The 15,409-nt window shown below is 47.0% G+C and overlaps 1 protein-coding gene across 1 annotated transcript in view; it reads right to left on the bottom strand.

Annotated features, from left to right (window-relative positions):
* Nucleotides 1-15,409, bottom strand: part of LOC109879615 (CLIP-associating protein 2-like) — a 111,612-nt gene that overhangs the window by 15,702 nt on the left and 80,501 nt on the right. Inside the window, exons 22-30 of the mRNA XM_031789025.1 lie at nt 15,193-15,237; nt 9,931-10,038; nt 8,035-8,097; nt 6,750-6,853; nt 6,019-6,042; nt 5,746-5,901; nt 5,313-5,404; nt 5,109-5,172; nt 1,055-1,218 (exon numbers count right to left, since the gene is read on the bottom strand). Coding sequence (XP_031644885.1) covers nt 1,055-1,218; nt 5,109-5,172; nt 5,313-5,404; nt 5,746-5,901; nt 6,019-6,042; nt 6,750-6,853; nt 8,035-8,097; nt 9,931-10,038; nt 15,193-15,237 — 820 coding nt within the window. The remainder of the gene's footprint in view (nt 1-1,054; nt 1,219-5,108; nt 5,173-5,312; nt 5,405-5,745; nt 5,902-6,018; nt 6,043-6,749; nt 6,854-8,034; nt 8,098-9,930; nt 10,039-15,192; nt 15,238-15,409) is intronic.

Genomic DNA, 15,409 nt, shown 5'->3' with positions numbered 1-15,409 from the left:
ACCGTATAGATACACACACACACACCGTATAGATACACACACACACACCGTATAGATACACACACACACACACACACACACACCGTATAGATACACACACACACACCGTATAGATACACACACACACACCGTATAGATACACACACACACCGTATAGATACACACACACACCGTATAGATACACACACACACCGTATAGATACACACACACCGTATAGATACACACACACCGTATAGATACACACACACACACACACACACCGTATAGATACACACACCGTATAGATGCACACACGGTATAGATACACACACCATATAGATACACACACCATATAGATACACACACACCGTATAGATACACACACACACACACACCGTATAGATACACACACCGTATAGATACACACACACACACACCGTATAGATACACACACCGTATAGATACACACACACCGTATAGATACACACACACACCGTATAGATACACACACACACCGTATAGATACACACACACACCGTATAGATACACACACACACCGTATAGATACACACACACACACCGCATAAATACACACACACACACCGTATAGATACACACACACACACCGTATAGATACACACACACACCGTATAGATACACACACACACACCGTATAGATACACACACACACACCGTATAGATACACACACACACACACCGTATAGATACACACACACACCGTATAGATACACATTAAACACACTTTACACACACACCGTATAGATACACACACACACACCGTATAGATACACACACACACTATACACACACACACCGTATAGATACACACACGTTAAACACACACACCATATAGATACACACACGTTAAGTTACACACACACACACACGTTAAACACACTTTACACACACACCATATAGATACACACACATTAAGTTACACACACCGTATAGTTACACACACACACACACACACACACACACACACACCATATAGATACACACACGTTAAGTTACACATGTCGAAACACACTTTACACACACACCAAGACTGACCGTGTGATGTCCAGTGCTCTCTGGACCTTGGCCTGGACAGACCCCAGCAGGTCAGCTCCCATCTTCTTCAGCAGCTGGGTGAGCAGGACGAACAGCCAGTCCTGCAGGTCTTCTCTGTGCACCAGGACAAAGTCCACTAGGGTCTCCAAGAACATACTGAACACCTTGGGAGAGACAGGGGACACGGGGTTACACACAGGAACAAACAGACCCCTGTACTACTAGGCTGAGGGGAGCTCAGAGTCCCATGCATCAGACAACTACGCTCACTTATCAACCGATCAATCACTCCAATCAGCGCGCAACAAGCTGAATTTACGTTTACCAATACACAATCAATATTCAGAAATTCACTAAACACACATGCTGATTGGCTGACGCCTGCAGAACAGCACCAATCACAGGAGGGTGCGATGATGTCATAGTGATGTCACATCTGTGAGGAGTGACATCACCGGGTCGGTTAGTGAGTGAGTCTGGTTGCCTTGGAAACCATTCAATTAGCCACCCAGTCATATTACCATTCGGCAGATTAATCGATCAATTCGAGATTAGTTGCCAATCAAATTACCAGGTTAGTGTCACAACCACAAACGTTAATTGAACGTAAAATAAACGTTGTCCAGACTTACTCTCTACACAGAGAGTTCCAAAGGAGTGGCATGGAGGAGAGAGAAACATACAGTTAGCATCCTGGGAAAAACACACACACACTCTCTCTCTCTCTCATCACATGCGCACACACATATGAGTGCAGTGTACACACACACACACACACACACACACACCACTTCCTGACTCGGACTGATGTCAGAGTACCTGTGAACTGAAACGGGTGGTACTGTGACGTCATGTCAGACTAGGACTGAAACAGGTGGTACTGTGACGTCATATCAGACTAGGACTGAAACAGGTGGTACTGTGACGTCATATCAGACTAGGACTGAAACAGGTGGTACTGTGACATATCAGACTAGGACTGAAACAGGTGGTACTGTGACGTCATATCAGACTAGGACTGAAACAGGTGGTACTGTGACATATCAGACTAGGCCTGAAACAGGTGGTATTGTGACATATCAGACTAGGATTGAAACAGATGGTGTTGTGACGTCATATCAGACTAGGACTGAAACAAGTGGTATTGTGACATCAGACAAGGACTGAAACAGGTTGTGTTGTGACGTCACTACAGACGAGGACTGAAACAGGTGGTGTTGTGACGTCATATCAGACTCGGACTGAAACAGGTGGTATTGTGACGTCATATCAGAGAGGACTGAAACAGGTGGTGTTGTGACGTCATATCAGACTCGGCCTGAAACAGGTGGTGTTGTGACATATCAGACTAGGACTGAAGCAGGTGGTGTTGTGACGTCATTTCAGACTAGCACTGAAACAGGTGGCATTGTGATGTCATATCAAGGACTGAAACAGGTGGTACTGTGACGTCATATCAGACTAGGACTGAAACAGGTGGTGTTGTGACGTCAGACGAGGACTGAAACAGGTGGTATTGTGACGTCATATCAGACTCGGACTGAAACAGGTGGTATTGTGACGTCATATCAGAGAGGACTGAAACAGGTGGTATTGTAACATATCAGACTCGGCCTGAAACAGGTGGTATTGTGACATATCAGACTAGGACTGAAACAGGTGGTATTGTGACATATCAGACTAGGACTGAAACAGGTGGTACTGTGACGTCATATCAGACTAGGACTGAAACAGGTGGTACTGTGATGTCATATCAGACTAGGACTGAAACAGGTGGTAATGTGACGTCATATCAGACTAGGACTGAAACAGGTGGTACTGTGACGTCACTACAGACTAGGACTGAAACAGGTGGTATTGTGACGTCCTATCAGACTAGGACTTAAACAGGTGGTATTGTGATGTCATATCAGACTAGGACTGAAACAGGTGGTGTTGTGATGTCATATCAGACTAGGACTGAAACAGGTGGTACTGTGACGCCACTACAGACTAGGACTGAAACAGGTGGTATTGTGATGTCATATCAGACTAGGACTGAAACAGGTGGTATTGTGACGTCATATAAGACTAGGACTGAAACAGGTGGTGTTGTGACGTCAATCAAGGACTGAAACAGGTGGTACTGTGACATATCAGACTAGGACTGAAAAAGGTGGTGTTGTGACGTCATATCAGACTCGGCCTGAAACAGGTTGTATTGTGACATATCAGACTAGGACTGAAATAGGTGGTGTTGTGACGTCATATCAGCCTAGGACTGAAACAGGTGGTATTGTGACGTCATATCAGACTAGGACTGAAACAGGTGGTATTGTGATGTCATATCAGACTAGGACTGAAACAGGTGGTATTGTGACGTCATATAAGACTAGGACTGAAACAGGTGGTGTTGTGACGTCAATCAAGGACTGAAACAGGTGGTACTGTGACATATCAGACTAGGACTGAAAAAGGTGGTGTTGTGAAGTCATATCAGACACGGCCTGAAACAGGTTGTATTGTGACATATCAGACTAGGACTGAAGCAGGTGGTGTTGTGACGTCATTTCAGACTAGGACTGAAACATGTGGTATTGTGATGTCATATCAAGGACTGAAACAGGTGGTATTGTAACGTCATATCAGACTAGGACTGAAACAGGTGGTACTGTGACGTCATATCAGACTAGGACTGAAACAGGTGGTACTGTGACATATCAGACTAGGACTGAAACAGGTGGTGTTGTGACGTCATATCAGCCTAGGACTGAAACAGGTGGTATTGTGATGTCATATCAAGGACTGAAACAGGTGGTATTGTGACGTCATATCAGACTAGGACTGAAACAGGTGATGTTGTGATGTCATATCAAGGACTGAAACAGGTGGTATTGTGATGTCATATCAAGGACTGAAACAGGTGGTATTGTGATGTCATATCAAGGACTGAAACAGGTGGTATTGTGATGTCATATCAAGGACTGAAACAGGTGGCACTGTGACGTCATATCAGACTAGGACTGAAACAGTTGGTATTGTGACGTCAGACAAGGACTGAAACAGGTGGTATTGTGATGTCATATCAGACTAGGACTGAAACAGGTGGTGTTGTGATGTTATATCAGACGGACTGAAACAGGTGGTACTGTGACGTCATATCAGACTCGGACTGAAACAGGTGGTACTGTGACGTCATATCAGACTAGGACTGAAACAGGTGGCGTTGTGACGTCATATCAGACAAGGACTGAAACAGGTTGTGTTGTGACGTCATATCAGGACTACAGCCCTCTTATCAGAACCTCCTGATTCTTATAGAAGTCTCTATACACACCAGAGAGAGGGAGACAGGACAAAAAGTCATAGGGAGGGAGAAGACAGAGAAAAGAGAATAAAGAGAGAAGAGAGAGAAAAGTGGGAGACAAGAGGGAGAGAGAAAGAGAGTGGGGTCGAGGGAGAGAGAGAGGTTTGTGACGTTGAGGTGTACCTTGAAGGAGGCTGAGCTTATACCGGATTCTGCCGTTCCATAGACCTTAGATCCGGATTCTCGCTGAAAGTCACAACCACTACTATCAGACGAGGAGGTGGATATGGGGGCAGCAGGGGAACACAAGCTGTGGGGGGGGGAGCACTCTAAACCACGGCAGGAGGGAAGGGGGAGTGCCGCTAGAGGGGGGTGGAGCGAACCGTAGTGGGCGGGGTTAGTCAGAAAGAAAGGGAGGCGTGGGCTACGAATGTGACAGAAGTGCGTGTGCGGTCGGTGTAGTCCTCTATAGATCACGCAGAGAGGAAGAGGGGAGGAGTTGCCATGAGCGAGTTTTAGCACCACCAGCGGATAGGCTGAAGAACAGTGAGAGAGAGAGCAATCCCATTGGGTAGCGGAGTGAGGTCACACGCAGACTCCAGAGTGGCATGCCGTTAGAAATCAGTCAGATACCGCTGCTCACAGCACATGCTGTGTGTGGGTGTGTGTGTGTGTATATTTGTGTGTAAGGTGTGTGTGTGTGTGTGTGTATATTTGTGTGTAAGGTGTGTGTGTGTGTGTGTGTGGTAGCTGTGCATGCATCCATACCTTACTGTGGGGGTCTGCAAACATCCTGGTGAAGATCTCACACAACCTCTTCAGCTCCACACGACTGTAGACACACACACACACACACACACACACACAAAGGTGAATACAGCTGTGCTAGCATGTATTGCGTCGGATAAACTTTTTCTCTCGACTGCATTGTGATAGGCTGCCAGGTGAAACCCTGCGTTGTGATAGGCTGACCTGAGGGTGCGTTGATTCTTCAGTAGAGCCTGTAGACCCAGAAGCCCCTCCTTCCTCTCCGACCAGTTGGCACTGGCACAGCGGTTCAACACCTGGGTCAAAGGGTTAAAGGACCGATAACAATAACTTAAATAAATAAATGATTTAATCTTCAGCCAGGAATCCACACGAAGCACAGGGGGGGGGGGGGGGTTTATCTGAACAAAAAGCACTCTAAATGATTGGAATAAGTGAATGTTATTTGCATATTGTGACGGCCCTGAAATTTTCTGAACCGTCTGAACCCTCCCAAACCAACAGGAGAAACCAATGTTTTTCTCTGGTAGGCACAACCTACCTGGCCACCCCTATAAATAATAACCTCAAGTCAAAACCATTACAATATGGTGCCAATAAATCAACGATTTAATTCCAAATGGTTTGTGTTTCTGACCTCGGCCACGTCTTCAGTCTGTCTCATGTACGTAGGGATGACTCCTCCGTTCCTGGAGCTGTAGGAGCGGTCTGAGCAGGCGCTGGACGCGTCACTGTTAGCATCATCATCCGAATACATCCCATAATTCTCATAGCGACGCCGCGCTGGCTTCTTCTACAGGGGGGGAAGGGAGTGAGAAACATACTTGCCCTTTTTGTATCATGTACACATACATTACACAGAAATGTGCAGACAGACAAGACACAAACACACGTAGTTAGAGAAGCTGACCTTGGATGTTATGTCTCCCAACAGCTGTCAGCGTTAAACAGAGGAAACATGGGTTAGTCCCCACGACAGAGGAACCAGGGGGTTAGTCCCCACGACAGAGGAACCAGGGGGTTAGTCCCCACGACAGAGGAACCGGGGGTTAGTCCCCACGACAGAGGAACCGGGGGTTTAGTCCCCACGACAGAGGAACCGGGGGTTAGTCCCCACGACAGAGGAACCAAGGGGTTAGTCCCCACGACAGAGGAACCGGGGGTTAGTCCCCACGACAGAGGAACCGGGGGTTAGTCCCCACGACAGAGGAACCGGGGGTTAGTCCCCACGACAGAGGAACCGGGGGTTAGTCCCCACAACAGAGGAACCAGGGGTTAGTCCCCACGACAGAGGAACCAGGGGTTAGTCCCCACGACAGAGGAACCAGGGGTTAGTCCCCATGACAGAGGAACCGGGGGTTAGTCCCCACAACAGAGGAACCAGGGGTTAGTCCCCAGTCCCCACAACAGTAAGTACAGTGGTATTCAGACCTTTTCAACAGGGACCCCATGTTTTCCACCATAGCCCAAATCTAACAACAGAACCTTCAAATCTGTACATTTCCATTTTTACATCAACAAATAACCTCCAATTCATTACATTTTCATCTAGGTTATTAAAATGTAAATAACTTCACTAGGGGTCGCGACCCCAGCTTTGAATACCACCTTGAGTTAGTGTGTGTGTGTGTGTGTGTGTACCAGGGCGTCAGCGAGGGCCTCCTCTATATCAGACCCAGTGAGGACTCTCATGGTGCTGACTGACGACGACAGATGACTGGATTGACTGATACTGTACCCTGCCCCTGGAGGGAGGAGAGAGACGCACGTTATAGACGCAGTCAAACACACAATCCCTTCCAACGTCATCCAACAACCTTCTTCCTACCCTTACCACCTCTTACCGCGTCCCTCTTTCCCTCCCTCACCCCATCAACCTCTTTCCCTCCCTCACCCCATCAACCTCTTTCCCTCCCTCACCCAATCAACCTCTTTCCCTCCCTCACCCAATCAACCTCTTTCCCTCCCTCACCCCATCAACCTCTTTCCCTCCCTCACCCCATCAACCTCTTTCCCTCCCTCACCCCATCAACCTCTTTCCCTCCCTCACACCATCAATCTCTTCCCTCCCTCACCCCATCAACCTCTTCCCTCCCTCACCCCATCAACCTCTTCCCATCCTCTTCCCTCCCTCACCCATTCTCTTCCACCTCCTCATCCACCCCCCCGACCTCACCCACCAACCTCTTCCTGACCTCACCCATTCTCTCCCACCTCCTCATCCACCCCCTAACCTCACACACCAACCCCTTCCCCCCCCTCACCCATTCTCTCCCACCTCCTCATCTACCCCCTAACCTCACCTCACCCACCAACCGCTTCCCTCCCTCACCTATTCTCTCCCACCACCTCATCCACCCCCTAACCTCACCCACCAACCCCTTCCCTCGCTCACCCACTCTCCCACCTCCTCATCTACCCCCTAACCTCACCCACCCACACCAACCTCTTCCCTCCCTCCCTCCCTCATTCTCTCCCACCTCATCCACCGACCTCACCCACACCCTTCCACCAGATCAGACCTCCCTCCGATCTCCCCGATCACAACCCCCCCAGCTAGATGGTATGGTGAATAAATAACCAAATGAACCTTGACCCCAAGAGCTGTGAACTTCCATGCAAAGCATGATGGGAGTAAACAAGCAAACAAACAAACATACATGGAGGACACTGTGCGGGGGGGGCACGTCCGTGTCGATGGGAGGCGGGGATTAAAATCAGGAAAATTGATGAGCGAGGGAAGACAGCTACAAATGCATCGTCGGAATGGAGACAAAATGGTGGTCGCGGCAACTGAACGGGGTGGCGGAAGCTTGAGGTCCAGGAAGAGGCGATGAAGGAGAACAAAGAAAAATAACGAGAAGATCTAGAGAACGGAAAAGAAAAGGGAATCAAGAAGATGGAGAGAGAGGTACTCATTGTTCACCTGCGGCCCCTAAAGCGTCGGCGGTGTGGAGAGCTCCGGTGGAGCGAGAGTAGTGGCGCGATGCTGCAACCATCAACGACACACACACACACACGTAGAAACACAGACACACGTAGAAACACCCCGCCCCCCCCCACGCACCGTTAAAACACATGTGTGAGAGAAAGTGAGACCCAGAACCATGCAGCAACTCTGTGTGTGTGTGTGTGTGTGTGAGGTTAGTAGCCCTCTAAGAGTTCTACTTCCCTACAGCGGCTGACAGTATTCCATCAGCTAGCCCAGGTTGTTTAAACGGCTGGGAATAATCTACCTTAGAGTTGAGGCATGCTCCCTGCACTGCTGGTCTGGGTACGCAATCTACAGTGACGACCTCCATAGCCTCCACAGTGTAATAACGACCTCCAAAGCCTCTACAGTGTAATAACGACCTCCAAAGCCTCTACCTCTACAGTGTAATAACGACCTCCAAAGCCTCTACAGTGTAATAACGACCTCCAAAGCCTCTACAGTGTAATAACGACCTCCAAAGCCTCCAGTCTAATAACGACCTCCAAAGCCTCCAGGCTAATAACGACCTCCAAAGCCTCCAGTCTAATAACGACCTCCAAAGCCTCTACCTCTCCAGTGTAATAACGACCTCCAAAGCCTCCAGTCTAATAACGACCTCCAAAGCCTCCAGTCTAATAACGACCTCCAAAGCCTCCAGTCTAATAACGACCTCCAAAGCCTCCAGTCTAATAACGACCTCCAAAGCCTCCAGTCTAATAACGACCTCCAAAGCCTCCAGTCTAATAACGACCTCCAAAGCCTCCAGTCTAATAACGACCTCCAAAGCCTCCAGTCTAATAACGACCTCCAAAGCCTCCAGTCTAATAACGACCTCCAAAGCCTCCAGTCTAATAACGACCTCCAAAGCCTCCAGTCTAATAACGACCTCCAAAGCCTCCAGTCTAATAACGACCTCCAAAGCCTCCAGTCTAATAACGACCTCCAAAGCCTCCAGTCTAATAACGACCTCCAAAGCCTCCAGTCTAATAACGACCTCCAAAGCCTCCAGTCTAATAACGACCTCCAAAGCCTCCAGTCTAATAACGACCTCCAAAGCCTCCAGTCTAATAACGACCTCCAAAGCCTCCAGTCTAATAACGACCTCCAAAGCCTCCAGTCTAATAACGACCTCCAAAGCCTCCAGTCTAATAACGACCTCCAAAGCCTCCAGTCTAATAACGACCTCCAAAGCCTCCAGTCTAATAACGACCTCCAAAGCCTCCAGTCTAATAACGACCTCCAAAGCCTCCAGTCTAATAACGACCTCCAAAGCCTCCAGTCTAATAACGACCTCCAAAGCCTCCAGTCTAATAACGACCTCCAAAGCCTCCAGTCTAATAACGACCTCCAAAGCCTACAGTCTAATAACGCCTTCTAAAGCCTCCAGTCTAATAACGACCTCCAAAGCCTCCAGTCTAATAACGACCTCTAAAGCCTCCAGTCTAATAACGACCTCTAAAGCCTTCAGTCTAATAACGACCTCCAAAGCCTAGCATGTGTTGATGTTGGATCAAATGTATGCAAGGTGGTCAGTTTTGTTGTTCCATAATGATGGTTTTGTTTGTGTGTTAAAACGTGGTGTCAATGATGTGTGTGTGTGTGTGTCTGTGTGTGTGTGACTACATGGTGTCGATGATGTGTGTGTGTGTGTGTGACTACATGGTGTCGATGATGTGTGTGTGTGTGTGTGACTACATGGTGTCGATGATGTGTGTGTGTGTGTGACTACATGGTGTCGATGATGTGTGTGTGTGTGTGACTACATGGTGTCGATGATGTGTGTGTGTCTGTGTGTGTGTGACTACATGGTGTCGATGATGTGTGTGTGTGTGTGTGTGTGTTACTCACCCAGAGGTGTAAAGGAACGCACAGGGCTGGTGTCTCTGCTGCTCTCTCTGCTGGCCTCCCTACTGCAGCCCTGACTCATACTGGGCCGAGGAATACGACTGCCCCGAGCTGCGGTACCATGATAATATACCGAGGGGGGGGAGGGACAAGAGGGTAAGGGAAGCAGAAAGAGAGACAGAGAGGACAAAGGAGAAAAGGAAAAAGAGATAGAGCAAGAGAGAGAGAGTGGGGAGGAGAGAGAGACCGATAGAGTGACACTGATAGACAGGACTGAATAAGTGCACAGCTCTTCTGGCTCGATGGGTGAGTCTCAATAATGTACAGGGTGTTACAGAGAAAGCCACAGACTGTTGAGACACAGCCCTAGAGAGCGCAGGACTGCTGGGCTCTGAAATGACATGTTTCACCCTAGGCTTGGGCGGTATACCCGGCTATTTGGAAATAGCCACCGGATAGTTTTTCGTCAAAAACTATTTATTTTATGTTTTTATTTCATTTTTTCATACATTTGAGTATTTGTAGCTACTTTTAAAGTAAATACCTGCAGTCAACTTGTAAAATATGTTATTATTGTTTATTATTGTTATTATTGTTTGTTTACAATCACACAACGAGAGACCGGAGCCTTGTGAGTCACTTCCTGTTAGGCAGCATGCGCCAGGGTGATCTAGTTACAGTATAGAAATCACAACTAAAATGTTTGCCAGCTAGATATCTTATAGATATTCAGTCAACGGTCTACAATGAGCTAAATGCTCTGCATTGGTTTGCTAATTTAGTAGCTAGTTAGCTTCTTGCAAAATCAAGCTTCTCTTGGTAACAGCAGAGAATCAACTGCCTTGCTGTTTAATATTTGTTATGTGCAGCAAACTGTGAGTAGCATTTTTTTGTTACTCGTATAACTTTGAGCTGGGATGTCTGTTCTGCAAATAGTTTATGCCAGAGACTGCGTAAGATGTTCGCAATGTGCTCGTTAGCATTTGCTATGTGATTTTACAAGTACTTGTTAGCATTCTTAACCTTTCGGTTTACAGAGGCTCAGTCAGTGGGGTTTGAAAATAGAGCTTCGTGTCCATTGCCGGTATGAAATCTGGATACTGCCCAAGCCTACTGCTTGTTTTACACACACACACACACACACACACACACACACACACACACACACACACACACACACACACACACACACACACACACACACACACACACACACACACACACACAAACACAAACACAAACACAAACACAAACACGAGGAGGAAATGAGAAGCAGATGAAGGAGGGGGATGAGGGGGAGGATCCGTTTTTATCCAATAAGCATCATGCTCATCCTGACTGTTCATTGGCCAGAGCCAGGACACCCATGCACCAATCAGAGTTAACCACAGCCTAAGGAAGCGTAATGGGGAACCAATGAAGCTTCACCGATCCTATGACGCGTCATTCACATCTGCGGCCAATTGGTTAGTGGCAAAATGCTAATTGTCACCACGATTACCATGGTAACCCATCGCCATGATACACAGCCATGAGTTCAGAGGTTAGAGGAGGATTCTGGTATTTTGAGGCGGTGAGCAACAGCCTGACATAATGGTATGAGAGAGATGGAGGGGGATGGAGAGAGTGAGATAAGAGTGTTGGCGAGAGAGGTGGAGGAACGGACAGATGTATTTCGAGAGACATGAAGATGGAGGATGTATATAGAGAGACATGAAGATGGAGGATGTATATAGAGAGACATGAAGATGGAGGGGTGGAGGATGTACAGTGGGGCAAAAAAGTATTTAGTCAGCCACCAATTGTGCAAGTTCCCTCCATCTATATACATCCCTCCACCTCTCCATCTATATACATCCCTCCATCTATAAACATCCCTCCATCTATATACATCCCTCCACCTCTCCATCTATATACATCCCTCCATCTATATACATCCCTCCACCTCTCCATCTATATACATCCCTCCATCTATATATATACATCCCTCCATCTATATACATCCCTCCACCTATATACATCCCTCCACCTATATACATCCCTCCACCTATATACATCCCTCCATCTATATACATCCCTCCACCTCTCCATCTATATACATCCCTCCACCTATATACATCCCTCCACCTATATACATCTCTCCATCTATATACATCCCTCCACCTCTCCATCTATATACATCCCGCCACCTCTCCATCTATATACATCCCTCCACCTATATACATCCCTCCACCTCTCCATCCCTCCACCTCTCCATCTATATACATCCCTCCACCTCTCCATCTATATACATCCCTCCACCTCTCCATCTATATACATCCCTCCACCTCTCCATCTATATACATCCCTCCACCTCTCCATCCCTCCACCTCTCCATCTATATACATCCCTCCACCTCTCCATCCCTCCACCTCTCCATCTATATACATCCCTCCACCTCTCCATCCCTCCACCTCTCCATCTATATACATCCCTCCAGTCACAAAGTATTGAGAAACTTTTGTTATTGACCAAATACTTATTTTCCACCATAATTTGCAAAAAATCCTACAATGTGATTTTCTGGATTTTTTCCCCTCATTTTGTCTGTCATAGTTGAAGTGTACCTATGATGAAAATTACAGGCCTCTCTCATCTTTTTAAGTGGGAGAACTTGCACAATTGGTGGCTGACTAAATACTATTTTTGCCCCACTGTATATTGGATGGAGGTGGAAGGATGTATATACACTGCTCAAAAAAATAAAGGGAACACTGAAACAACACAATGTAACTCCAAGTCAATCACACTTCTGTGAAATCAAACTGTCCACTTAGGAAGCAACACTGATTGACAATAAATTTCACATGCTGTTGTGCAAATGGAATAGACAACAGGTGGAAATTATAGGCAATTAGCAAGACACCCCCAATAAAGGAGTGGTTCTGCAGGTGGGGACCACAGACCACTTCTCAGTTCCTATTCTTCCTGGCTGATGTTTTGGTCACTTTTGAATGCTGGCAGTGCTTTCACTCTAGTGGTAGCATGAGACGGAGTCTACAACCCACACAAGTGGCTAACGGCACAAGTCACACACAGTACATCAGGAGACGTGGAGGAGGCCGTAGGAGGGCAACAACCCAGCAGCAGGACCGCTACCTCCGCCTTTATGCAGGAGGAGCTGCCAGAGCCCTGCAAAATTACTATTGCCTATAATGTGCATGTGTCTGCTCAAACGGTCAGAAACAGATTCCATGAGGGTGGTATGAGGGCCCGACGTCCACAGGTGGGGGTTGTGCTTACATACAGCCCAACACCGTGCAGGACGTTTGGCATTTGCCAGAGAACACCAAGATTGGCACATTTGCCACTGGCGCCCTGTGCTCTTCACAGATGAAAGCAGGTTCACACTGAGCACATGTAACAGACGTGACAGATTCTGGAGACGCCGTGGAGAACGTTCTGCTGCCTGCAACATCCTCCAGCATGACCGGTTTGGCGGTGGGTCAGTCATGGTGTGGGGTGGCATTTCTTTGGGGGGCCTCGTTGCACCACAGACTGTCCAGGAGTTGGCGGATGCTTTAGTCCAGGTCTGGGAGGAGATCCCTCAGGAGACCATCCGCCACCTCATCAGGAGCATGCCCAGGCGTTGTAGGGAGGTCATACAGGCACGTGGAGGCCACACACACTACTGAGCCTCATTTTGACTTGTTTTAAGGACATTACATCAAAGGTGGATCAGCCTGTAGTGTGGTTTTCCACTTTAATTTTGAGTGTGACTCCAAATCCAGACCTCCATGGGTTGATAAATTTGATTTCCATTGATAATGTGTGATTTTGTTGTCAGCACATTCAACTATGTAAAGAAAAAAGTATTTAATAAGAATATTTCATTCATTCAGATCTATGATGTGTTATTTAGTGTTCCCTTTATTTTTTTGAGCAGTGTAGATGGAGAGGTGGAGGGATGTATATAGGTGGAGGGATGGAGGATGTATATAGATGGAGGGATGTATATAGATGGAGGGATGTATATAGGTGGAGGGATGTATATAGGTGGAGGGATGTATATAGATGTATATAGATGGAGGGATGTATATAGATGGAGGGATGTATATAGGTGGAGGGATGTATATAGGTGGAGGGATGTATATAGGTGGAGGGATGTATATAGATGGAGAGGTGGAGGGATGTATATAGGTGGAGGGATGTATATAGATGGAGGATATATATAGATGGAGGGATGTATATAGATGGAGGGATGTATATAGATGGAGAGGTGGAGGGATGTATATAGGTGGAGGGATGTATATAGGTGGAGGGATGTATATAGGTGGAGAGGTGGAGGGATGTATATAGATGGAGGGATGTATATAGATGGAGGGATGTATATAGGTGGAGGGATGTATATAGATGGAGAGGTGGAGGGATGTATATAGGTGGAGGGATATATATAGATGGAGGATATATATAGATGGAGGGATGTATATAGATGGAGGGATGTATATAGATGGAGAGGTGGAGGGATGTATATAGATGGAGGGATGTATGTATATAGATGGAGGGATGGAGGATGTATATAGATGGAGGGATATATATAGATGGAGGGATGGAGGATGTATATAGATGTGGAGGGATGTATATAGATGGAGAGGTGGAGGGATGTATATAGATGGAGAGGTGGAGGGATGTATATAGATGGAGAGGTGGAGGGATGTATATAGATGGAGGGGTGAAGGGATGTATATAGATGGAGAGGTGGAGGGATGTATATAGATGGAGAGGTGGAGGGATGTATATAGATGGAGAGGTGGAGGGATGTATATAGGTGGAGGGATGTATATAGATGGAGAGGTAGAGGGATGTATATAGATGGAGGGATGTATATAGATGGAGGGATGTATATAGATGGAGAGGTGGAGGGATGTATATAGAGAGACATGAAGATGAGAGGTGGAGGGATGTGTATATATATGGAGAGGTGGAGGGATGTATATATATGGAGAGGTGGAGGGATGTATATATATGGAGAGGTGGAGGGATGTATATATATATGGAGAGGTGGAGGGGTGTATATAGATGGAGGGATGTAGGGATGTATATAGATGGAGGGATGGAGGATGTATATAGATGGAGGGATGTATATAGATGGAGAGGTGGAGGGATGTATATAGATGGAAGGATGTATATAGATGGAGGGATGTATATAGAGAGACATGAAGATGAGGGGTGGAGGGACGCAGGCAGAGGTGGAGTTGTTAGAGGGATGAGTCGGAGAATTCTTACCTCCTCTGCTCGTTGCTTTGTAGATGGAACTAACACTGGAGGGAGCTAGAGATGACAGAGGAAGGAGAGGAGAAAGAGGGAGGAAAGAGAGGAGAGGAGAAAGACAGGGAGGAAAGAAAGGAAGGAGAGGAGAAAGAAGGAGATGAGAAAGAGAGGAAGGAAGGAGAGGAGAAAGAGAAAGGAGAGGAGAAAGAGGAAGGAGAGGAGAAAGAGGAAG

Source organism: Oncorhynchus kisutch, linkage group LG14 (assembly GCF_002021735.2).
Source record: "Oncorhynchus kisutch isolate 150728-3 linkage group LG14, Okis_V2, whole genome shotgun sequence".
NCBI classification, from domain to species: Eukaryota; Metazoa; Chordata; class Actinopteri; order Salmoniformes; family Salmonidae; genus Oncorhynchus; species Oncorhynchus kisutch.
Note: the sequence above shows the minus strand (reverse complement) of the source record. Positions and strands in the feature narration are given on the sequence as shown.